At 37.1% G+C, this 26,860-nt stretch overlaps 1 protein-coding gene across 1 annotated transcript in view; it reads right to left on the bottom strand.

Moving 5' to 3' along the window:
- The window catches only part of TMEM245 (transmembrane protein 245), a 77,152-nt gene that overhangs the window by 34,121 nt on the left and 16,171 nt on the right, over window positions 1-26,860 (bottom strand). Inside the window, exons 5-12 of the mRNA XM_066185327.1 lie at window positions 25,527-25,751; window positions 21,583-21,752; window positions 16,733-16,756; window positions 11,148-11,252; window positions 9,759-9,841; window positions 7,685-7,775; window positions 6,779-6,877; window positions 4,792-4,923 (exon numbers count right to left, since the gene is read on the bottom strand). Coding sequence (XP_066041424.1) covers window positions 4,792-4,923; window positions 6,779-6,877; window positions 7,685-7,775; window positions 9,759-9,841; window positions 11,148-11,252; window positions 16,733-16,756; window positions 21,583-21,752; window positions 25,527-25,751 — 929 coding nt within the window. The remainder of the gene's footprint in view (window positions 1-4,791; window positions 4,924-6,778; window positions 6,878-7,684; window positions 7,776-9,758; window positions 9,842-11,147; window positions 11,253-16,732; window positions 16,757-21,582; window positions 21,753-25,526; window positions 25,752-26,860) is intronic.

Genomic DNA, 26,860 nt, shown 5'->3' with positions numbered 1-26,860 from the left:
TAACTTCTAACTAGTAATCACAGCAATTGTTAAAACCCTCACTTGCAACACATAAGCTGAGCTGACACCAGTGAGTGTTCACAGAGGAGCTTGCTCCATCTGCCAGAGGAGGGCACAGAACTGGCATGACTGTGAAAATTTTCTACAAAATACAATGTTTCTCCAGTATAGGCAGGATTTATTGAACACTCCCCAGAAGCTTTAGCCTGAGGGCTAGTAACCAGGAGTATCAACTACAGGTAGTTTGAATGTAGGTATCAGGTTGCTCAATGAACATCAGGAATGGTTCTCCTACGTGAACATCCTTGTTTGGTGGAGTCATTGATTGGAACTGTTGAACTAGTTATCACCAGCATCTGCTTTAGAGTAAGTGCAGGTAGTGCCTCTCTACAGCTTTGGTATGACTTATGAAAGCAGCTGCATCTTTTAGGACTCATCTCTAATTACAAAGAAATTCCTTGTTACACATATGTATCATTAAAATTTCAAGATACAAGCTTTTCATAGCTAAGGTGAGAAGACAGACATAGCAGACATTAATCATTACTGAATACGGTATCAGAATGTGCTCAAATACTTTCCTACCACTCACAAAATCAAATTACATGCAGCTGCACCTAAGAGTTCACAATGCTGTTTGATTCCCAGAGCCTACTGCATCTGAGTTGATGAGCTCACCTACTACACATGAAGAATTGCTAACACCTTGCCAGCTGAGCTCTCTGAAACACAACTAACTGAGTATTTATGCAATAATGTCACATTACTTTTAGTTAGTTTTTTACTATTAAATAGCAGAAAAACACACTTCTGCCCCCAAACCACTGCTCTGTAAGCAACCCTAAGGGATCAGTGTTTAAAAGAGTTACAAGGCTGTACAGAATTCAGGACTCTCTTAAGCATCACACTGTGCTGTGCTCACCATTAGCATCAGTTACTGTGCTTTTCCAATCTGTAACAAGCCAAAAAGCAAAATTGCACACAAGGTTCTCAGGCATCTGGGGTGTCCTCTTGGCCGCTTTTAAACTGGTCAACACCTGAAAATGAGTTTTAAAAGGGACCTGACCAAAACAGTAATTTGCTGAGAACTTCAAGTCAGCAAGCTTATGGAAGCCAGATAAAACTATGTACCTAACCTGATTCTGTATAAAGGGAATAAAACTGGACACAAAGATGTAAAAAAAAAAACCAACCCAACATGCCCATTGATATATTATTGAAAAATAGACTGAATTAAGTACAAATTTATGAGATTACTTGAAGAAATTACTGGAGCCAGAGAAAATATTGGGATATGCCATAACTCAGCAAAATATCTGAGAAACTGACTTGATTTAAAATGTATAGATCAGTCATGCTAAAAGCATGGAAAGGGAAACCTAACTAAGCTGAAGCTTGCAGGGTATCTCTGTGGAAGGTCTTCTGTCTTCCTGTCTGGGCGATCTCCGAATGATACCACCTGCTGGTGGAATGATGAGTATTCTTGTGCAAGGAGCCAAAAGATCAAATTAAGAAGACATCCGCAATGTCTCATGTAACATCAAGGGACCTCTGAGTCATCGTTCACAGATTCAGTCAGCAGGAATTCACTTTCTCAATGCTACAAGCATACATGACATGGAGAAAAAGGGTTATGAATGGAAAAGTAGATGAGTGAGGCAAGAATGAATATTTTTTATTTTTTAGAAATTAAATCTTAACAGTCCAGCTACACGTTGCCTATTTCATCCGATAAACTACCTCAGAGTGGAGTATGGGGTGCAAAATACAAGGCATAAAGTGAGGTTCCACTCTTGCTCTCTCTGCCAAGAATGAGATGAAATAAACCCCACTTCAGAGAGCATCACTGATTATATTATGCTGGTTTTTAACACTACTGCTTCTAATACTGGAAACAGGCAGCAGCGCTGCTAACACCAAAGCTTTTAGGAAAAAACGGCAAACGGATGACTTGGAAAAGCTTATCTTCATATTAAATCTTCAGGCAATTTACATGTTTTTATAGTAAATTACTTCAAAATAATTAAGGACTGTCTACATCAATCTACAGGTACGCATAACTGCTACAATGAACAGCACATTTTGATGGGGGTACAGAAGTCTTCCAGGCTCTACCTGATACTCAAAGTTGCAAAGCTGAATCCATGCATGCTGTTACAAATTAAATAAACACCAGCAATTCCCCTGCACACCTAAATCAGTGATTTAATTATATGCTTTCAACTCTAAAATGAAAATTTCGTCCATTAGGGGAAACGCCTGAAGTGAAAAACTAGCATCTGTCTTCTCTTAACATTCTTCTTACAGCAAACACTCCTCCTATTAAGGAGGAAGAACACTTCCTATGACTTTCACCAATGGAGAAGAGCTTATATGCTTCTGGCTGTAATACGACATTGTCAAATAGCTGTATTTTCAGAGAAAACTGTCATCTGGTCTATTCTGAAATACTTCAGAAAGTCAAAGGGCTAGCAAGACAGTTATTTTTTGGTAAACTCAACCTATGCATACATATTTGTTATATGCAAGTAGGGTGATCATATACATTTGTTCTTTTCCAAAAGTGGAGGAAATCTCATTAGAGCTGCATATCCACTCCTTTACACAGTTCTTTACAGCTATCTCATTGTCTTTAAATTATCTGTAAGTTAAAAAAACTGTCAACACAGCTTTGGCACTGTACTGTTTCTTGCTCTATTCTTAAGAACTGCAAGCTAGCACTGGTTTCAAGTGTTCAACCTCACTCTCCCCGTAAACAACACACTCAACCAAAAAATTAAAAGAGAGAACAGTCTGGGTGGGAAGGAACCTTAAAAATCATCTGGTCTCAATCCCCCTGCCATAGGCAGGGTCACCTTTCCTTAGACCAGGTTGCTCAAAGCCCCATCTAATCTGGTCTAAATCCCACTCAAAGTTCCACGAAATATGAGAAAAAGAAAGCAAACAAAAAACCAAAACTTAAGAATCTAAGCAAAATTAAAACCCCAGAACACACACTCCCAAAAGCACTCACACAATTTAAAATATTAACCCTTCCCAACTCAGTATGCCATTCTAATAACCCACTGTTCCACTTCAAAATACCAGGAGAAAGGTTTTCATGCTCTGGTAAGAACATAAATCCTGAACACAGTAAGGCTGCTTTGTCTCTTAGGATAGGTAAGAAACTTGCTTAAACATACCAGACTTAAGCAAAAATCTATTCTTATTTTCATAATCTCTAAGTTTTAATGACCTAAACAAGAACAGAGACTGTATTTTCATCTATTTTAATTTAAAATATTAGTGTGAGTAATATTTATGCAATGCACTGTAGAGCAAGCTAGGAAAGAAAAGCTTGCCCAGTAAGGATGCGAAATCAGGATTTAGAGCTTTATACTGAGAGGACTTGTTTACAGTTCGCTATTAAGGACATGAGTATATGGAGAAAAAAGACAGGTGTTTCCCCACAGCTGATGAGTAATGAGTTCCTGGAAATAAACAGGAAAGCAAGTCAATTGCTAGCATTTTTCTTGAACTTCTAAACCAAGTTTTAGAAATAATGCAAGCATGTTAGCTAGATGAAAATTTTAATATTAATGTTTTTTATTCTTAAATATTTATTCTCTTTACACTTTTCTTTGCCTCACTCTAGCCTGCTTAGATTACTGAAGCACAATTTACATCATGGTTTCTGAGCACTGTGCAGCAATGCTTCAAATGACACACTCTTATCAGGTAGTTTCTCCTCCTTCTGTGCCTCTTGCCTAGAAGGAAACTCCACATTGATTTTAAATCACGATGCGCTGTGCATTTTTAAACCCTCTGCCTCAAGCATGCATGGCCAACTTTGAGAAAGTATTAAGCAAATTTCATAATTAACTGAGAAAAGGTTTACTGCAATAAAGTTTCTCTCAACTCATTCTTGTCTCACATCTTCTTCTATGATAGAGGCTGTTAACAGTTTAAGCAGCAATTGGGGGAGGACAGAAAAAGCACACATGCCTATCAGTCTAAACCAAGGAACTTCTTGAAGGCAAATACTAGCTTTGACCACATCCACAGATCTGCTATAGTGCCAGTTAGGTATTCCAAAATTGAATATACTTCTATTAATAACAGCTCAAGTCAAAGATGAACTATATTGGGGATTGACTCTGTGTATTAAGCATTTTGGATTTAACATGGTTTTTTAGTGAAACACTTCAATTTGGATTGCTTTCAATGCTTCCTCTTCTTCTCCTCCTAAGCTGAAATGTTTTTATTCAGGAATTCACACTGTGTAAAACATTAATTTCGTTCTCCACAGAACTTTCATAAAAGAAGAGAATAATCAGCTGCTTTCAACCCAACAAATAATAATAATTTGAGGCAAAAAAAAAAAGATAATCCCCCCCCACACACACTTTTATTGCTTGGTTTTGTTTTCACAACCTCTTAGTCAATAGCTTCTTCAGTTATAACCTAAATCAATTGGTTTCTTCTTTAAAGAGAAAAGACTACATAAAATAATACATTGAAAATCAGCTTGCAGTTGACACAGGTGAACAATCTGTCTTAGGAAGACATCTGGGAAGCTGCTATCCATGCAGATCCTGAAAAGCACAAGAGCTTCTTTATCATAAAAATTTCTGTTTGTTTTACAATTATATCTTAGAGACTTGCAATAATTGCTTAGATGATTGTAAATAACACTAACAGTGTTGCCATAATTTTCCATTTACGTGAATCCATAATCTCAGTGGTACTCTGAGAAGAAATTGCTCTGTTAAAAATTAGACCCATTTCATAGTAAGTGAAAAGAATACGTACCGAGAGAAACGTTTCGATGTTGTCGTGAACAAACGATGCAACATCTTGCCAGTCCAGAATATCTCCAAGCCAGCTGTTCTGACGGTTTATGTGCCACTTGTGTCCTTTGTGTCTTCCAGAATGTGTTACATTCTTAACAACAAAGAAAACAGACATTCAAATAAAATTTAGAGATTTGAGAAAGTCAAAAGCTAATGCTTTAGGACTGATGTTTTCTTAATGAGGAATAGATCCAACAATACTGAGAGCTGCTTTAACTGGCATCCCCCAAAAACACCTGGAAGTACTCTGTACACCGGAAAAATTAAAATCTGACAGAAAACTGTAGTTAATTATCCCATTTAATTACATATGTGTATGTTGTATTGATTCACCCGTTAAAAATTTACTGTTTGACTCATACAACGGTATCTATTTTGCTCTTAATGAAAGTACACAAGAAAGAGGTAATGATTCCAGTTATAGCCTACATAATTTACTGTTTGCAACATACAAATTTTCCCAGTATAGCCCATAAAGAAAAATGCAGGCAGAAGTCCAAGCAAGTACTTCTCTCACTATTAAGAGTCTATGTCTCCACAGGTAATGGTCAATCACACAAAACCTAAAAGCTAAACTGGATGCAGCAGGAGGATTTCTTCTGACTACACACCTTTGTAACTGCAACACAACAAGATAACGGAACATGGCCATAAAAACAGCTAATTCCTTAAGTGGCTCCTCCCTAATTATGAAGTTGCCTGTTGCCCAGTGAATCATACCTGATTACCATCTTGAATGAGGCTATTTGACTCAGTCTGGGACTGTAACAAGTTCTTCAGAGAAGGATGCCAAAATCCTCTGTGAGCAAGCTCAAGCAGACCCACTGACTACAACATCCTAGTCTTTAATAGAAGGAGACTTCTCAAGTTCTTAACTATGATTTTTACAATAAGCACTCCACTACTTGTTTAAATTTTCGGCACATTTTTAGCCTTAGCAGTCTGCATTCAAAATGACAGTATCTTTTTCTGCCACACAAGGCAAATAACATTCCAAGTGCGGTCCCTGCACTGATTTATCTAAGAGCATTAAATTTTCTGCTTATTACCAACTCTCTTTAGATGCACTGTTACACTTTGTGAAGCACAATTAGAAACTTTCTGTAACAGTCCACTGCCAACACAGAGATCTTTCTTCTGAGCTAGCCATTTATTTAGAGTAGAAACATACGAGTAGTCAAAAAAATCTCTCTTCAACAGGCCTTCTGTATATGTAAACTGTATGGAGACCTATCATCTGTTCATCTAGTTCTATACCAAAACTGTTATTTCTTTAATGCAGAGATCTTCTTGGAACTTCAGAGGTACTTGAAGAATAACTGTGTAAAGAAAAATGTTAATATAATCGCTATCATTTAAATATACAGTAGTATTTCGGGAATTTGACTTCTGGATTTGGTATTTCCATTGCACGATGGCTAATGAATTGCTTTTTCTTTTAAAAGGCAAACAGCATTGGCAGGATAACTATTATTTAACGCTTAGGAATTTTTCAGGATTCATTGTACAGAACCCATTATAAGATGGCTTCAAAAATACACTGTAAGAAATTGAATGAGAAGACAATTACTTTCTCACAATTTCAAATTAATAAAAGTTACACAAATCATGAAATAGACCAGTTGCCTTTTCCAAGACCTTGACAACATAAAAATTCAGCAGAAAGTGCTAAACTATGAAATACTAATTATAAAAAGTCAGAAAACTGTAAAATGGCACACACAAAACCACACTTAACTACTTATGTGTAGGACACAGCTCTGGCTATATTAAAACTTTGACTAGAAAAGTGTGTCGTACACACTTGAAATTTTTACCTTCTTTTTACCAACTTTTACTCAACCTTCCAACTTTCTGATCTCTTCCTCAGAAATTCATACTTAGCATAATTATCTCAGAGTACTAAGTCATAGTTTATATGAATACCATTTAAATAAGTTACCCACCTTCACAAACCAAGAGTGATAAAGCCTGTCCCAGAGCTCCAGCACTTGTTTCTCAATGACAGCAGTGTTATTTACTTTTTCTCCTAAAATCTTGTGGAGCTAAAACACATAAAAATCTTTTATTATACAGAACAGAACAAAGCAAGAATCCACTGATAAATTTCAAGTTTGATGAATAACATAAGATTGTCTGTAAAGGCACAATTCAAACCCAAGTTATCAGAAAAATTATTATCAGTATGAAATTCACATTTCAGAAAAAATGGTTCACAATACAGACACTTTCTTAAAAAACATTCTGCTGAACTAAGGTCCTCTTCCTGCACTGAAAAACAAATGCTGTCTCTGAAATGCTTAATCCAAAACCCTTGATCATATCTTTAGAGTAAATATTTCAAATAATTTGAGATGTGTACTAGATATAAAATATGTAAATAAGAATCTTGGCAAATTCTTCTGAAGAAAATTAGCTTAACTATACAAATTATGATTAAAAAAATGTCCAGTGTACCACACCCAGCCCACACAGAAATTAGGGGAGAGGGAGGGGCAGTGGTCGCAATGAAAGCCTACACTGGCGACAACAGGACAGCTAAAGCCAGTTCAAAAAAAAAAAAATTACTCAATTTTATTTGATGCATTTTCACTGGGAATCACTAGAATTACGTCAGATTCTTCAGTTCTCAAAAAGAAACGATCCTCTGAACAAAAACGACTACTGAAATCACTCCCACTCTTCATTCAAAAGTCCTAAACCAGAGTGGAAAGAATAGATCTGTCAACAAAATGCTTAAACACGTGGAAAAGAACTACTGACAAACGTTTTTATTTCATTTTACCATTATGAAATGCAAGAAATCAAACAAAAACCCAAAGAACTGTAGTTTTTTGACAGTTCACTCTCACCTTGTGTGTGATCCATTCTCGGCCATACTGGTACACATTGTTAGCTGCAGAATTGAGTGCCTTCTGAATGACCTGGGCTTCTGGGAGCCAGCTGGGGGGGGGGGGGGGGGGGGGGGGGGTGTTAATGAGGGAAAACAAAAGTTAACTGCTATATATTATACACACTTCATTACACCCAAAACACACTGCAAATTAACGTCCTGAAACAACAAATCATTACGCTTAAATACATAAAAAGTTATTACAACTTGAATGTTTCCTTCTACATATCAAGGAACAGATCTTCCCATAAGCAAAGCAAAATTAAATCTATGGCATGTCATCGCATTTAAAATCCTCGAAGTTTCCTGAAACCTTAATTAAATTGATATCTCAACTTTTTCAAAAGAGATCTGCTCTTCAATCTGTAGATGCCCTCACCAAACCACCTGCTTGTGAATTTCTTCAGGGACTCACATCACTTTCAAGCAATGTACCCTACTGAGTTGCCAGCATTTCACCACTTGTGAATACAGGGCACACAGTCTCTGCTTTGACTTTCTTTTTAGATCTTGATTCAATGGCACTTGTTGGAGCCCTTCCAAAACAAAATGAAAGCATTCAGGAAATAGAACTGCTGTATTTGTTCACCTGACTGAAGATCAACATGGAAGCTCTTCTGTCTGTATAACACTTCAGAAATGTTCCGGATTGGAATTCCAAGAAATTTCAGTCACTCACCTCTAAACATAATACGAGCATCAAGCTCTGAAAGCTGGTGAAGTTTCATGGATTTGGCAAGAGGTGTTCTTACTCTTAATGAACTAAAATACAGTGTAATGGATACTTCAAACAGTGGGAGTAAAAAGTTATGCTAGAATTCAAATTAGTTAAATAGTACTCCAGTAGTTTGATTATGTAAATAAGCTTCTGACAGTCAAATTTCTATCTTCATTAGGCCCGCTAATTTCCATCTCACAGCAAACCAGAAAGGCCAAACAACACAAGAGATACCATGAAGGAATCAAACCAAGTGCTTTAAGTGCTTTCTGTTCTCATGCTTGTGTTTACTGTAGCAGTGCTAAAGCACGCATTACTACAGTGCTAATTACCTATATCCTTCTAGTTCTGTTTTTGAAAAACTGTTTTGCTCTTAAAATACAGCATCTGCTTTCTTTCAATCTTCTTAAATCATCATCACTTTTATTTAGAATGTGGCTTTGAAAGAGTCAACCATTCTTATTCTAGAGATATCTTTTTTTGGTGACATTAAATTGGTATCTCACATTTGCCCAATGTTCATTTAGCTGAAGCAGAATGAAAGCCACCTGGAACACACCCCCCCTTAAAAGCACACTATCCAGTGTCACATACACCCCCCTCTGATGTTCATGCAATGACTCCTTTGCTCACCAGTGTGCCCATGTTTTTTTCTAGATGCATTCCTCTCAAAACCTTCTCTCTCCCTTACAACTTGTCCTGATGCTTACTTTAGTCATTACACAACCTAACCTTACAAACTTCCCACTGTGCTCACTATACACAACTACTCTTAACAGCAATGGCCCTGTCCAACTGGTCCACACCAAACTTCCCCACCCACCATTCTTTCCACCCTTGAACTCTTCTTGGGTTCACTCCAGGAACAATATCTGCAACTCCTACTCCTTCAAATGCACTCCACATCCATCTCTCTACATTTAAAAATTAATTTAGCTCTATCCTGAAACTTTCTAGAGAGAGCATTCTTTGTCAGCACTTTTCTTTCATAGGAAAAAGGGAAAAAAACCCCAGATCTCTTTATTCTCTGCACTACACAAGTTTCTTCTCCACAACTGTAGATAGAAAAGTTCATACAGCCATCCTTCACCACCAAAATCCAACCAGTCCTCAAAGGAGATACCACACTGGCAGTCCCTCCAGAGTGATGCATAAACATCCGTGCTGTCTGAGAGTTTAGCTTTTACATCTGACTATGAGAGACAGCCACATTTCTGTTCACCTAGGGGATTTTTTAAATTAAAAACTACACATAAGAGCACCTGGAAGCTCGTTCATCCACCCTACACTATTCGGTTAACTTCAGCATTCTTACTTTGCCCATTCTGGGTGACTGGCTACTGTCTCATTGATCAAGCTGCTTGTGACTTGAATCATGTGAACGCTCTCTTGATGTACCTAAATTAAAGAGACAGAGGAGAAATGTTATGCAGTGCAAGCTACAACTCTTCCTACATTCAGAAAGACTTTTTTTTGGGAGGCAGGGGAGAGTGGCATTGGGAGGAGAAGGGTGGGGTGGCAGGGGAAAGGTGAGAAGGGGGGCAGTGACCAGTTTGTACATTTAAAAAGTAATTCTTCCAGGGCAAATGACCCACTGTGAAGAAAGAAGTTCCATTAACCCAAGAAACACCTAGTCAATACAGTAATAAATTCTGGTCACTAGTAATAGCAAATAGAAACTTAAACATTATCACATCAGTGGAAAAAATCCAACAATAACAGCAGCGCTGTCAAGAGAAGCACTAAAATACAAAGCAGAGTTTCAAATACACCTTTTTAAGCCATGGATCAAAGAAGCCTAAAAATTAATAAATACTTAGCTCTAACACGACCAGCCCTGCTAAGAAGCGCTTGACCAAATAAATTCTTCAGCAAGAATGATAAAATACACCTGTTATAAATATCTTAACAGTCCTTTTATGAATATAAGGGAACTTTAGGCAGGAATGTTTGCCCAACTTCTGAAGTCCTCAATTTTAAGTACTCAACATTACATATGCCTACATTTTGAAAAAAGAAGATTGACATCAGAACCCACTGATCTTTGTTCTATAACTGTATTCAAGTCAAACATTCAATCTCCATTGACCATTTCAAGTATGAACACAGCTCCATTAAGGAAAAGGGAAAAAAGTGCATGAGTGACCTCTTCTGGTGAGCAAAGCAAAACCCACCCAAACTCAACCATAAACCAAAAATCAATTGCAGAGAATACCTGATCATGAATCTCAGTACATTTAACTCAGAAAAGGATACCATGAGGTTATTACAGGCAATTACACAAACCAATTGACAAACACATCCTTAATTAGTCTGCAAATGTTTCTGATGCGGGGTAAATTAAAGAGAAAAAATTCTAAGTGGTTCTTCTGTTGACAAGGAAAGTGTCAACAGGATGCAAAACAAATCTGTTCCTGTAATACATAAGCTATTAATTCTTTAATTAGAATAAATGTTGTATTTCCAAATGTCTGTATATTAGCCTTGTCATATAGGCAAAACCCATAGAAATGCAAAGAAATAAAACTATTTAGATTTTGATATATTTTTGTATATTGTAGTCTTTGAAGGGTGACAAGTTCAACAACAGAGCAATTAGCTCCTAAACAATAAGAAAAATTCTTTAAGCTATACAATCTCGTACCAGTAACCTTCACTAGTAACGAAAATGAGCTCTATTATTATATTTGTTAGCACACTGTACCTTTGCAGTAAGGAGAAGAGCTAGCAGAAGGGTTCCTATCACCAGCAAAAATATTATGAAAATGCTGATTATTTTATCAAGCATTTTCTCCAACCACACGATAATCTGTGCAGAAAAAAAAAGAACAAATTATAGCACATAAATCAATCTTTATTGAAAAAAATTATGTATGTTATGCGACAGTATTGTTATTTTTACTTACAATCACAGTACAAAATCAGGCTCTAATCCAACAGCATTTATGCCCAAGCTTGGAAATGAACAATTAACAAGCGATGTTAGCATGATTAAGGTCATGATATGACATGTGATTTTGCAAAGAACATGTACACGTTACCACACAACACGACAAGCTCTCTGCAAAGCAATCAATAATTCAACACTTACTAGACCTAGAGAAGTACCTAAAGAAGACAGTCATGTCAACGAGAACCCAGAAATTTGTCTTTGTTTCTTGTCCTTCAGCAACTTGCAAACTTACAGATACTTACAGATACTGCACAGGACTTCAATGCTATCAAGGCATACTTTAAAGCACAACCAGAATTTTAGGATTTGAACAGCTAAGAACCATTTAAATGACAAATGAGGTATTTTTGCAAGTAATACATTTTTTAAAGCTGCCTCATCACCTTCTGAACTGAAATGGGACAGGTGAGGTTATTGAGTACCAGGCCAATTATTCAGCACCAACTATTTCTATCCACTTCCAGTCTCAGGAGGATGCTCAGCATTAAGCAAGCATCAGCTAAACTCACTGATACAGGAAACAGGCACATTTGTTGTTCTGTCAGTTTACAAAAAGGCCCATTCTATACATGTCCATAAGCAAATGGTGATACCACATTTGAGTAGAGAAATTTTAATAATGTCTTTCAAAACAATGAAACTGCTCAGTCACATGACTTTGCAGAGCGCTCTGGAACAGTGCAAGCTGAGCTTCATCTCATACACAAATTGACTGTTTACATAAAAAGCTGTGAAAGCACATGCAAGCATGACCAAATACATTTTTCTAGCTCCTATGGTTCAAATACCAGGTCTATTTCTACTCCATTTAGTATTACTACAGGAAAAAGCAACAGCACAACTGTAAAATTTGTGATTTACGAGATTTACGAGAACTGAGGTCAAAGCCAATGTGTAGTAAGCCAAAGTACTTTCGAGTACAAGTTATATATTCAGTGATTAGGTTGGTAATTATTTAGTTAGAGATCTTATAAAACTACTAATATGCATGCTAATGGTTTACATTAGTTCTTCCTTCATTATTTACCCTATCCTTACACATGAAATTGACCCCAGAACAACGAACTTCTCAGACTGCTGTGTGATGATTGAATTGGTCAACACTGAAGTTAGATTTCCTATCTGAAAAAAGTAAGGATTTTTTTTGTGTTTACCCGACGTCTTCATCTGGTAGCATCTGAGCAGTTTATGTATATCAAGTAATTATATTTAAACTTCAAGTTTCTACAACCAGCCCCTTGTCTGATCTATATCAACACAAGTTCTTGTAACAAAGTCTGCACTACATTAAGAACTTCAGAAATGAACTCAGAAAGCATGAGAGAGCGTGAAAAATCTTTTGTCTTAGGTATTTTTAACCTAAGTTTAACCTAAATATTTCAGCCATCAGAAATACATTGCCAGTGCTGGAGGGAGATGACCTGCCTGCAGTGGTACTGCAGCTCTCTGAAAAACTTTGAGAAGCCCTTACATTGGGCATATATATGGTATATATATAGGGGTTACCTCTTTGGAAATAAGACTGAAATGGGATTTGCTGTGTCCTTCCAACACTCATGTACATCTAATGATTGCACAGGAGAAGCAAGAAATAGAAGTCCTGGTTTCAAAGGACAGAAATAAAAAACATCACCAAGAAAACACCACTGGATGGACAGGGGAAGAAAATTTTATAGCATGGACTTCAAAATGAAGCTATTAAAAATTAAAGCTGCCCTTGTCATTTCAGACAAAGTTCAAACTATTTACTTTCTAAGTCAGAGTTAAAAGAAATCCAGCAGTCTTACATACAGCACCTTAATCAGATTCATTAAATCCATGTAAATGGAAGTTCTGTCCCAGATTTCCAAAAAGGCTAGGTTCAGCGATTGTGTGAGGGGTATCCAATAGGTGAAATCTCAGTGGAGATGAGGCTGAATACTTCAGATGTTTTGCCGTGTAGCAACTACTGGTAGGGCAAGCTCCAAAAGACCAGGATGAGGACTCTCTCCGAGATGGCACATGACAGACAAGGTATCTTATCTTCCCTGGACACTCATACTGAGGGTTCAAATGTGCCTGGCCTGCCATTAAGGTGCAGCTGCAGCACACATAAATCCTGGATTACCTTTAATCTAGTTAGTAAAGTCATGGCAGCACTGATGATGCACTGGTACCAGCAGCAGCCTCAGCCATGAACACCCACCTTGTCTCTATTTACTGGGGCAGGTAGCCCAAGGAAGCCTGATGAAAGCCAGCTTTGGCAGGCCTACAGGTGCTGCAATTATATCTCTCAACACACACCGAAGGGGATCCAAGTTATGAAAGTGGTACAGACACATCACAGTAGAAGACTGAATTGGACTGAGTATCATACAAGTAAAAGCAGATGGACAACATTCACTTAAGGCTATATTTACTTTTTTTTTTTCTTCTGTTAAGACATACTTCCTTCCCCTACATTAACCCACAACACTTCCTTAGCAATCCCCCACCTTTTCACACTCATGTTAAATAATGCACAGGTGCAGGTAAGCTACTCACTGCAGGGAAGCTGCACTGCTAAATGCTTGTGTGGTTGTACTTATCACCAGATCAGGTCCAGACTTCACTCTTACCCCAACCCTGCCAGACCTCCCTTTTCACTCTTCCTGTAAACCATGGGCATGCACACAGAAACAAACATGTACTGACTAAACACACTCATTAGCCAGAGGTCATGAAGTTTTATATTCAGTTCCAAGCTTCTCATCTAAAGGTTAGTCAACAGCGGAAAGCTGAGGCTGCCACAACATCTGAGATTATGCAAAGGTAAAGGAAAGCCAGGCTCCACAGCTACAGAAGGTCACATTTGTAAAACCAAACTGAAATGTTACTGATTTGTGATAGACTGCTCACAAAATACTACCTTTAATTGTCACAGTTTTGAAAAGAGAAGTTATCAAGGTTTTTATTTTGATTTAGCTCACTGTAAAATGGTTTTTTATGATTCAGTTACATTCTATCAGAAAGCTCCTCAATAATTTGCAAGTACTACCTCTTTCAACTTTTGGATGAAGGCACAAACCATGACATTAAGCTGTAACAGAACTACAGTCCATACTTAAAAATCAGAAATCCTACTACCTAGACAGGTTCTCCACTTTATACAGTCTGATACATCATCTACAAATTCATATTTGCAGGTTTCATACTGCATAGCCTTCAGAGCAGTACTTTTCTAGTATGTTTAATTTACTTCATTACCCTAACAGTGAAGCACTCCTAGGCATCTACTTCATTTTTGATTAAATCTACAGAAAATTACCAACATGGACTTATTTTTTCTGTAAACAGTTCTGCTATTTATGAGGATTTTTTCCCCAAGACGTTCCTTAGACTTCTCATTTTCCTTTAGTTAGTTAATATTTGAAGATACCATCTCATTAATATCATCTGCAGAGAATAAGGGGAAGTCTGCAACCAGAACACACCTTAAGGTTGTGGTGAAATGAGTCAGCTGAGTAGTTAAGCTAGAAAAGGTAGAGAACAGTCTGCGTGAGGTCTCAAGTCTACCTACACCAGTATCCCTCCAAAAGCAGCAGCAGAATTTAGCAATTCCCTCTAAAGACTCCTGACATAGACAATGTTATTAAGAACAAATTATGCTAGACTGACAGAATCTACTCTGTATTTTGGGCTATATATACACCACAAACAGGAATTAAAAAGCCAAGGTTTATCACCAGCAGTCATAATCAACCATCATTTCAAACTCCGCCATAACAATATGATTTTTAATTTCCTGATGGATTATCAGAAATTTATCTCTGTGGTCTCTGAAGTACTTCCCTTCAAAGACAGGCAAAAAGGAGAAAGGCACAAAAGGAACCACCTTTTAACTGCAACCAGTGTTCTGCCTCCGGTAGAGTATGACTTTTTTTTAATTTTTAAAAAAATCATCAAAACACTACACACAACAAAATTAACCCCCGGTTGCAAATTTTTTTTCACTTTTTTTTTTTTTAATCTTGATTATAATATTATTACTGTGTGTTCATGCAGAGAAGTCAACACTGTATGTAATACTATAGGACTTTCAGGATTTCTACTGTAAACTTTCTCAGATTTCTACTATGAAACTGTAAAGTAATCCAACAGTTGTCAAAGATAACTCCAAGGAACTAAAAAACCACTCGTTTAAGAAACTATATCCACAGGGTTTTTCCAAATAATGCAAATTTCTAAACTAAAAATAAAATCCAGACATTTTAGCATTGAAAGCTATTACAGTTAAATTGTTTTTGCAAGCTACTAATATTAAGGGAAAAAACCCATTATCTACTCATATGAATTTTCAACAAATTCTTAACCAGAAAAAAAGCAGTTGAGACTACACTCTCTCTTGTGGCTCATCAAACGCATCTCACTCATCTCTTCAACTGAACACTGCTAACAAACCAGTATCTAAAAAAAAAAAAAAATCATGACAGGTTACGGTTCCACCTATTTACTAATCACAAATCACTCACATAAGATAAACATGTCAAAGCTGGGAAATAAAAAGGTAATTTTTAAACAGGAGAAATACAGTCAAGGGCAAAAGAACATTAAAAATGCCCCTCTTCAAGGAAAATTAAAACTGAATCATGGAAACATATTACATACTTTGAAAAGCCACACAAAAGGAAAAAAATATTTTAGCTATGTCTACTACTTAGTTGTTTTGGTTTTTTTAACTAGCTTTTTTCTTTCCTTCAGACTTGTTAAGATTCAGCAGTCCTGAGGCCGTGCAAAGTCTCATTTTGTATGTATTCACTCCTGGTACACTACAGACTATGCCTGTGTACACAGGCAAGTTTGGCACTTCAAAAGTAAAAGATTGACAGCACTCAGTGACACCAGTCCACGCACTATTTGCAAACACTTACAGCTTTACAACTGTGCTTCACACCCTCAGCATTCCTCTGGTAATTCAGTTAACTGATGCTCTCTCTGAGCAGAGAACAGCTCTCCAGACTGGGAGAGAACTGGTTTTGTTGGGTGTACAAGTGAGGACCAGGTGAAGATCAACTATTCTTAAATTAAAGTGCCCCTAAATCACTCTACCCCTTCAAAGGCTAATGCAATACTCTGCTGTGCTAAACATTTAACTATGTGCATTCACTGGAGTAGAAGAGATCAGACAGAATTATATGACCTTCAGTAGCTTATACCAAGAGCTGGAAAAGAGGCATTTGAGAGAGAAATCTGTATGAAGCAAGGCATGTTAAGGAGTGTTCATGCGGCAAAATAAAAAAAAAAAAATTGTAAAAAAGTCAAACTCCCCAAAACCACAGAATCCATTAGTTGGAATCACGATTTTTCTGTTTATTTACCTTCTTATTAAGCCAGTGCCACAGCTTGTCAGTGGCAGGGGGAGATGGAAGAAAAGGGAAAAAAACACAACACAGTGGAAAATTATTGAAAAATGCAGTAATAGGGGAAAAAAGCAATGAGAGGCAGGCAAAGTCATCCACAGAATGAAAATGAAATTGTTCTAGACACAAAGGTAAATTGCAATAGGAAGAAAAGATCATAACAAATTCTAATGCAAGAACCTGGGTTTTACAATCAACATGCACTTTTGAAACAAAGAGAGATATAACAAATATGAACAACTTTAATGGTATTAACAGAGCTATCAGCACAATCTGGGCAATTCAGTTTAATTATACTGAGTGATACCATCAGATTTCAGAGCAGGACTTACACTCTGAGAAGAGCATTTCAGCAAAAAAACAAATCTTAACATGAGGTATTCATTTATGGTACCAATACTCCCATTCAGGCATTCAAATACTCCCATTCTATGCATTTCAAAACACTCCTATTATGTCAATTACTATTGAACAGATTTCATATGGTTTTTTGGTACCACATTCATATTAAAGCATTCATATTCAATGGCACAACATCAAATACATAATTAAACCTGATATACACACAACAGCAAATTGTAGATCATATAAATGTACAGATTTCATGTAATTCTCCTTGCACTACTAAACAGTCAATTTCTCCTTCTGCACTCAAGTTATTTTTCTTTACTGATGCTCATCCACATGCTAAAGCATACCTGTTTTAGGACCTAGTCTACATAGGACTATACTCTTAATTCTAACCATTACTAATCAATTAGTAGTATAATCACAACAGTGAAGAGCTTTAATGTTTTTATTCATCTGTGTTAGAGATTAAGATCAAGTAAGTGAAGTTTATTTCTCCCTGGAAACAAGACCATTGAAATTGTCAGTAAATCTAGTATGTTCGCCAGTTGCCAGAAATTACATTAGCTCCCAACGGAAACGGGTAAGAATATTTCAAACTTATAAAAATCTCATAAGGCTGATTAAGTTAGAAGCAGATTTACAAAGAAACAAGAACACTAGGAAACATGAAAATAAAGCATGTCACAAAGCACCCACATTTACTAGCTTTTGCTACTCGTGGAAAAAGTCACAGTCAAAGAAATCAATTACAAAGCTTCAAAAGCCTCAAACTGACACTGAAGAATTTGTTTCTACTTTACCTCTTCATCTATGGAATAATTTACCTGTGAAAAAGGGAAAGTTGTTTTTTGATTCAATAACATACTTTTAACTATACTCCTGCACTAGAAAAATCTGTTATTTGTAGATGAGGTTCGTTTTAGAAAAAACATAGATCTCATGGCTGTGACACTCCACTTAGCAATTCCATACAAAATACAACAGAAGAGCCCTAAGATTTTAGCAGAATGTGAAAGGAATTCTTCGGTATTTTTCTATAACTTCAGCCTCTAGGAACTGGATGATAAATACAGTAATCAGGAAATAACATTGTATGTCCAGAATAACAATATTTTTAATAATGTTTAAGACAATACCTGGGAGGCTCTACCTGCCTACTAGCTTACCAATACTGATGTTTAAGTAGTTCTACAAATGTAATCAACCTACATTTGAAAATAGGTTACAGCTTAATTCTAATCTTCAAGTCATCCAAAATGAATAAGTCTATAGCCACTTTTCCAGTATTTTATTGGAAAACTATTCATCTAAGATCTTACATGTCTATGAAAGCATTTTTTTATAATAATGTAAATACTGGCAGAGATTCTCCTTGTTTTCAGTGCTTGGTTAGACTTTGTGCTGAACTTGGCACCAGAAGAAATAGAAGTTGACTTTATCCAAAATCTAAACAATCCACATATAAAATTCTAGTGCACTATACCTAGAAAATCATATAACAACTACATGATTCTCTCAAGTACATCAGAAAGCATGCATGCAAACTATTACTACATTGCAACCAGTAAAAGTCTAGTGCATGCAGCTGAGCCACTGCCAAGGCTGCTACACTCCCTCACGAATTCTATAATCAAACTGCAGTCATCATATTCTAAGAAAACAACCTTCTTTAAATTAAAAATTTATCAGGAAAGAAAATTATTAATTTCCTACTGTTGATAAGGACACACGATACCCTATCTATTAAGTTCAGGATGGTTCGGTGGCTGACAACAGAAACCTTCCTACTCTCTCCTCCAGGAAGTCTCTCACATCTGAACTGCTGTCTGTTGAGTCTTCATGAGGCAAATGCACAGCCATGGTCTAAAGAATACAGTAATGACATCCTATTTTCATAGTCCATATTTAAAGGTGACACATTCAGACAGAAACTGACCTGCCTAAAAAAACCAAAATGCAATGCCCCTTTTTTTTCTCTTGACCAGGGTTTCTCTTCGTTTCAAATTTCTCTGCACTTCCAGGATAACCAGGGCTAAATGAGAATTGTGAAAGAAGAGAAGCAGTTCTTTTCTTGATGGTTTTGTTCAAAAAAGAGACATAATCAGTAAAGCTCAGATTTGCATGTGTGAGCAGTAATCACCCATTTCTCACAATAGGTTATTTTCGAGATTATCTACACTAGCATTATAAAATTTCTCTGGGAAAAAGACACGCCACTCTAAGATACGTTCCTCATTCTCACTACATTTCACTCAAATCTGGAACTATATCCTAAATGGGTATACCATGTTTGCCAGCCTAAGTAGTACCACTAAGTATTTGTGAGAAACAGACCTTGTCAATGGCTTGTTGTACTTAGCTGAGAGTCTCAATACATCCTGATGCTAAGATTCAGTTTCCAATTAACTCAGTATACCAACAAAAAACCAAACCAAACAAAAACCCAAGCAGATCCAGCTCCCATGAAAATAAGTTAAAAACAAAATATTAAAAATTAAACTTCTAATTGCAAAGGAAATGATCCCTTGGTCTTGGTTACTCACACACACCCATAAAAGGTAAGCTGTAACTATTTACTCCCCAGATTTCCATTGTGTATTCGCATATTTTTTACTTCCTCTTCCACTGAAGCCTACTGAAGCCAAAACATTTGGTAATCCAACTTAAAAAATCTTGCAAGGATGTAATTTTTACTCCTCTTGTTTCCCAGTCCCTACAGAAAATGTAACTGCCAACAGTCTGCAGCACTGCATCCCAAATTCTGAGATACCATGCCTCCATCATCCTACAATACACGGAATAAGCACAGCTAGTAGAACTTAAAAGATATGGAAGTATTAGTGCGATAAGCATTGGAAGGCTACACATAATCCCAGCCACCCATGATAAATGCTGGCTGAAACAGAATTAGAATAGGCACAAATGAGGACAACAGAATCATGCAGATTATCAAGTGCCCTTCTTGTAATGTCTGGGAAAGCTTAAACTGCTTCAATACACAGAGCGCAGACTCAGGAGGAATACAACTGTCATATAAAAAATGGAGCAGTGAAGGGAGATGGGGAAATGAGTTAGCCAACACTGTTCTTTTGCTTAGACAAAAACAACATGTAAATAAACTGACCTTAAGTACATTTAAGCTGAAGAGCGAGAGGTTCTGCTGCACATTAAAGCCCTACCTTCTTTAAGGAGAAAAGACTTGCTGGAATTAGGAAGGATACTGTATCATACAGTTATGCAATACAAGGATACCAAACTTGACAACTAATGAAACGATACATTCAACATTGTGTCTACAGAGTCTTCTTACAGAATAGAATCTTTTTATGAAAAGCTTTGTATAATCTAAGCTTTTAGCCCCACGTTAGTAATTTTCATTACCTTTGGAAAACCACTTTATTGTGTTTATAGCTGGATTTTGAAAGGCTTTTCTGTTTTCAAATTCTTCCTCAATGAACCCTGTGAAATCATTAATTTTTTCCTAGAGCCATTTTAAAGCTTTTGTTGACCTTATGTCATCCATTTACCCACTGGATGCAGGCTTAAGCTCCTCCTTCTCCTGTAGGATCTCAGAGCTATAAACTACAAAACCAATCTGCCAAGGTACAAATGCTCTGACAAATGTACTTACAGGGTTCAGCTCTTCAGTTATACAAGTCCTAAGATAAAGGTTTCTTCCAGAGCAGAGAATACTTCAACAACACAGATACAGAAAGCACATTTTTTACACAGTGCCATAGCTATTACAAACAAAATAATCTATCTGTTTATGTGAAAACTTACAACCCTTAATGAAAGAAACTTTATAAATTTTCTGGAGCTTTCCAACTATCTAATTTGCAATGCAAATGTAGGCATACTTTGCGTGGGGAAGAAGGGAGGGGAACACAGAAGCCTTATTCTATGGCATTTCCCAAATACTTTACCCCACATATTTCTTCACTTACAGAGGAAAGACTCATTTCTGTACGACCATACTACTGTGTGCACCAACTTTGCTTCCACACAGTACAGACATATGTCTAACCTGGGCCCTACTTACCAAACACAATGGTGTGCTTTTTAATTAAATCTCCACGTAAGAAGTAGGAACATCTTGTCCTTCAGACTAAAGCTCATCAGGTTTAAATTCAAAATCTTTGTAGCCAGGTAAGGTGATTAAACCATGAGAACTCTGCCTTACTTAGATATGGAATTTTATAAAGCTGATTCAACATCTTAAAAGTGAGTTCCACCGAGATTAGCATGCAACCATTTGACAAATTTAAATGTGCACTTAAGTGTGAATAGTGATAGAAGAGACACAATTTAAAATACACCATAAAACAGATACAGTTTTACGTGACAGACATATCCATTACTGATGGACATTTATCTCAGAATTAAAGCACCTCAGAATATGGTGAATAGAGAATAAAACAAACTTTCAAGTTGCTTAAGGAAGTAAGTAGAAATACCTTACTGTCAAGTTTTAGCATAACACTTCCAAGTCCTCTGATGGGCCGTGGAGCAAGGGCTTCCTGACGTTCCTTCACAAAATTTTCAACAAGTTGCCACCAACTTTTGCAGTGGTGTCCCATGAAGTTCAAAACTCCAAAATGAACCACAAATTTTTTAAGCGCCCAAACTGTAACCACAAGAAGGAAATTAAGTATCAGAGATTTCAGAGAAGCACCACAAGACTACTTATCCTGTTCTGGAAGACTGATGAAAAAGAAAGGAAAAGACTTTTGAGTTTTATCTCCTATTAAAAACTTCAGGAATTTTCCAGGGTTTTTAGTACTCATCTCCTCACTGGCTTTTCAGCTGTGCTTATCCACATGGAACTTAGATGACAGCGCAAGAAAAATGACTGCACACTACCCAATAATGCAGCTAACAGGATTGAGCAAGGCCTGGGATAAGAAGGTGCCACACCACGATTCCAGTACAGTGGATTTCATACAAATTCACACACACCGTGCCAATTGACTCCACATAAAGTACCACAAACAGAACCTAACAGCACTTTACACATGAAAGAAAATCTTCAGCCTAAATTTTTAAGTTTTAGGCCTTCTAAGTTGTTAAAGTGTGTCTTTCTTTCAAGAACTGACACCACATCATGTGGAATTTCACAATAAAGAAGCATCCATTTAAATCTTTTTTGAAGTATTACTGATAGATTTTGCTTTTAAACATTAAAAAGCTATTTGAGATTAGCATTTTATCTTGGCAACACAGGATACTGAACTTCCTATCACTACATGAAATTTTACTTTCAATAATTTTTTATTGTGGCTGTTCTTCAAACCAGATTCATTACTTACTACTGCACATGAGCTCCACAACAGTAGGCAGTACAACACTTAATCATCAAAAATTCACATCATATTTCTACTTGGAGACGTGTAAAATGGCAAACATAGCCAGAAAGGTTAACTTTTACTGCCTACAGGGCATTTATCCAAGTTCCACAAGAGCCTGTTCCCTGCAAGCCACACGTGTAATAGTTGATGTTCTTGTTTTGGAGAGCCAGTGAAACGATTTGCTGACACGTAGTTCACTTACCCTCTGGCACCACCATGTGGCAAGTAGGGGATTGATTCTCTCGAAGAAACAGAACAATCCAGTAATTTCTCTAATAAAATGAGTGGCAAACAAACAGAAAAGGAGAAAATACAGTGCGAGTGCCAGCACTGAACTTAAAGGCTGAAGTTTTGTACGATGAAATGCAGCTCATGGTCACAACACAAACTGCTGTTCAGCAAAGCCAGTTTGCTTGCAGGCAAAGACAGGCTTGCATTTTACACAGTGACAAACACACCTCAAATGGCTTTCTAATCTTACACTATAATTTAAGAACAAGAGTTTACACAATATCTTCTAAAATAAATGACTGTACACACATTGCAAAGGAGGTGCTACAGTCAATCAAACAGCTGTAATTATATTAAGTCAAAAAAGAGAGGAAAAGCTAAAGGACTGTTATTAGAAAGCAGTGAGCGAAACAAAAGCCTGTATAGTAACAAGTTCCAGACATCGGCAGGAAGCTGAAGATTACCTGAAGACAATTAAAAAAAAAAAAAAAAAAAGGATACAACAGAACAAGCAAAGAAGCAAATGAAAGATCTTAAAAAGAGACAGTATCAGGATTTCTAGGCTCTACTCACTGAACGAAATGCTGCAAGTGTTCCACAATGTGGCTCATTGCTTAGCTTTTAAATTCATAGCAGTTCTTTCACCTTTTCATTTTATGGTATAATTATGGTATCATTTTCCCACCCTCTACACTAAGCAATTTTAAAAGACCATTTCATTCCAACTGAAGTACAAATGCATTCAAGGAAAAACGTTAATGGTACCAAGATGTTTCTAATAATCTAAATGCTGCTTTATATGAGTCCTCTTTACCAGTGTAAGGAACTCTGATGAAATTAACACCTTTCTATTTAAGGTTTCAGGGAGGTTTGGGGGGGTTTTTACATATTAGAAGCATCCTCTTTACGGCCTCAGAAGTACCTCAAGTTATTATTACTCTCTTTAGACTTGAACCATTGCAAGGAAACTTGCTTTACTAGCCTTCCTGTTTTCCTAGTATTTTTACTATTACCTCTCTTTTAGCCATGCAGATTATCATCCCTCACCTGACATTTAATGTAATCCACTGTTCTAAATTTGGCTCTGTTCATCGTTATACTGCCTATGTGTAATATTTTTCTGATGACTCAGTTACATGCCATGAAAAAGCACTTCATGGCCTAGTGTCACTGCTAAGGCAACAAGTCACAAATATTCCCAAAAGTTATTTCTCTTTTGGCATGAGTTTATTGTTTGGGTAGTTATTTTAGACCTAATGACTGCCAGGAGCAGTATTCATCTGTTTCATTTATAGATGTCCACTTTAATCTAGACTTGTGCGGCTCAAGCTTAAAACCATTCACGGCTGTCTAACTGCAGAACTGCTGCTTCCCTTTTTCCTCACACATAGGTGTTTCTGAACAGTTTGACTTGACTTTTCAGTGAACTAGCCACGTAAACTCTGCTTCTAATAAGTCTAAAATTTATTTTCCAATTCCTTTTTCACTTGTGATTGCCATCTCCCACGGCACCCAGACACCAAAACCGGGAAGTTCCTTCTATAGTACCTATACTGGCATTAAACAAAGGTCAAACTCCTCTCTGTTCTTTCCCTTCATCAAGCTATTTATACGTCTTGCCACCACATTACCCTTTAGCTGCTGCTGCGGTGCCACAGCCAAAGGTGCAGCTGCTCTTCTCTCCATGCCTCAGAGTTCACAGCCCTTCAAATCTGTGAGTATGACCCCAAGTCCCAATTTCCAAATGGTTTACAGATCTGAAGGAGTTGGTAGCAGGGTGGCCTTCATGGGAAGAGAACAGAGGTTTCCTTGTGCCAGACACAGTTCCAAGCAGCTCCACAACAGATCAATCACTAGGCAAAACGGAGCCTGTCAGGCACGGGTGTGGTGCCTCAGTGAACAAGTATCTAAGGGCAGAAACCCCAGGGCAGGGAGAAGAGGAAGGGACACAGCAAAGTGACTAGAGAGGAAAAAGGAACAGAGGGATGAAGAGAGGTAATGAAAAGGCCAGGGAAGCAGAACTGCTCTGCAGTGGAGCAGACACACCATTTAGAGGGACCATGACCTACAGAGGATCCATGCTGGAGCAGGTAAACCTCTTGAAGGGACTGTGGTCTAGGGATAAGGAAAATCCTAAGATCATACCTCCCTAAAGGGAATGCAGCTCCTGGATAAGCCCACATTAAAACATTGGAAGAATGATTAGCTTTGAGGGTATTTGACCACTAGCTGGGGCCAACCCACCAGAGGAAAAAGGGGCATTCAGTTTTAAAATAATGTCTGTTGATAGCTATCACAACTACTCCAATTCTTGCCTGACATACAGGAGAACAGATGCATGTAGATGTGAAGCAACAAAGCTAATTAGCCTCAGAGCTAAAATTGGAACCAAATTTATCTCATGACTGGTCCACAGAGCTTAGAAACCCATTTTTTACAGAAATTAAAAGTTAACATGAGCCCTACTTCACTACTGAATAACATTCTAAAACTTTCTTCATTTATCAGTGCAAAAATACTAAAGAATTGACATGAGGAGGAAGAAAAACTAGCTGATCAAAACCAGAAGTATTTTTACTATGTAAGGTATGCCAGTATACTATTTCAGGTAACTACAATAGTCAATAGACAAAGCAATTTAACAGAGTTGTCCACTACATGGTAATAGACAGTGCACATCAATCATCCCTTCTAAAGCTACAGTTAATCTTGTCTTAACAAGACTTGAAAAAGCTCTTATTTAAAACTCATACAAGCCTACAAGCCTTTCCTCCTATTTTATTTAACATGATGCCAAACATTTCTAGTAATTGGATTATTACCTGCAAAAGGCACTGGCAACAGCTGCACAATCCAAAAATTTAGCCAGATCTGAACAATGACAATGGCCCACACAAGAGTAACAAAGTAAATATCACTAGTTTTCTTTTTTCTAAGAAAAGATCCAATCTCAGGTCTTTGCCTGTTCCCAGAAGATGTTGAAGAGGAGGAGCTGAAAGATGATGAAGCTCGTGGAGGTGGAGGCTGATCACCTTCTGCTGTTGCTCCTAAAAAAAACACATGCAAACAAAGGGAAATTATCACATTAATATTCACCACAAAACAGAATATGTTCCCTATACCCAAATTACTTTTTTTTTTTTTTTTTTTTTTTTTTTTTAAGGTGGGGGTGAAGGTAGGGACAGCAGCAGAAGGCTGTGTTTTTGTTGTTGGTTTTTGGGGTTGTTTTTTTCCTTTTAATTTCTCTAAAAGACTGAGGCAGCCTTGGCACTGATCTGCATTTTGAGAAGCTAGAACAAGGCTGTATAAACTCTCCCACATCCTGCATCACCATGCCAAGCAGTACTGAGAAGAGGAGAGACAAAAAGTTGCTATAGCCTCTAAGAGGGCTCCTGTCACTGCAGCTAAATTACAAGCCAAATATGTTTTATCAAAGAACCATAAAACCAAGAAAAACACAAAATATAATTTATTTCTGTAAGAAATCTGAAGTCCTAAAATAAATCCTGCACTTCCCTTTACTTCAGGTATTCAAAAATGAATCTGAGATTTGCTCAAAACTCATTCAAACAGAACAAAAAATATAAAGTATGCATTGAAGAGAAAGCTTGTATCTTACAACTGTCTCACTACTACTCTTCCAGATCACTCACAACACAAACACGGCAGCACTCCTACTGTCATCCTAAATTCCTTGCTCTGTGTAGCAAATATTAGTAACATCAAGCACCATTTAGTGGATAATAAATTTTGTCAGTCTCTCACTCATAAGCTGGCAAACAAGAAATTAAATTCAAAAATGTAAACTGATGTGTTAAAGACCCTATATGTAAACAATAGTCTTTTCATGTAAAAATATTATGCTCAAATTAAAATCCTTGGATGCAGAACATGACAATTTATTTATTTATTTAATCTTTTAGTTGCTGGATGACACCAAGTCCATCTTCAGCCACTCTGTGTAAAATCTCTCCCCGAGAACACCAGTGTTAAATCATACTGAGGCTCTGTGCTGTTGTCGAAATTCACACATTTCCCACACATCAGTACTTGAGAAAAGTCTGCAGCCATAGTGGAGGAACACACACACAGGAAAACCTGAGAAGCTACTCTGGGCTGAAACATAAAAGGCAATTTAATATGCTGGTACATACCA

The sequence above is a fragment of the Chamaea fasciata genome, unplaced genomic scaffold (genome assembly GCF_029207755.1).
Source record: "Chamaea fasciata isolate MVZ Bird 193981 ecotype frontalis unplaced genomic scaffold, bChaFas1.0.hap1 SCAF_1, whole genome shotgun sequence".
NCBI lineage: Eukaryota > Metazoa > Chordata > Aves > Passeriformes > Sylviidae > Chamaea > Chamaea fasciata.
This window is presented reverse-complemented; position numbering and strand designations above follow the sequence as displayed.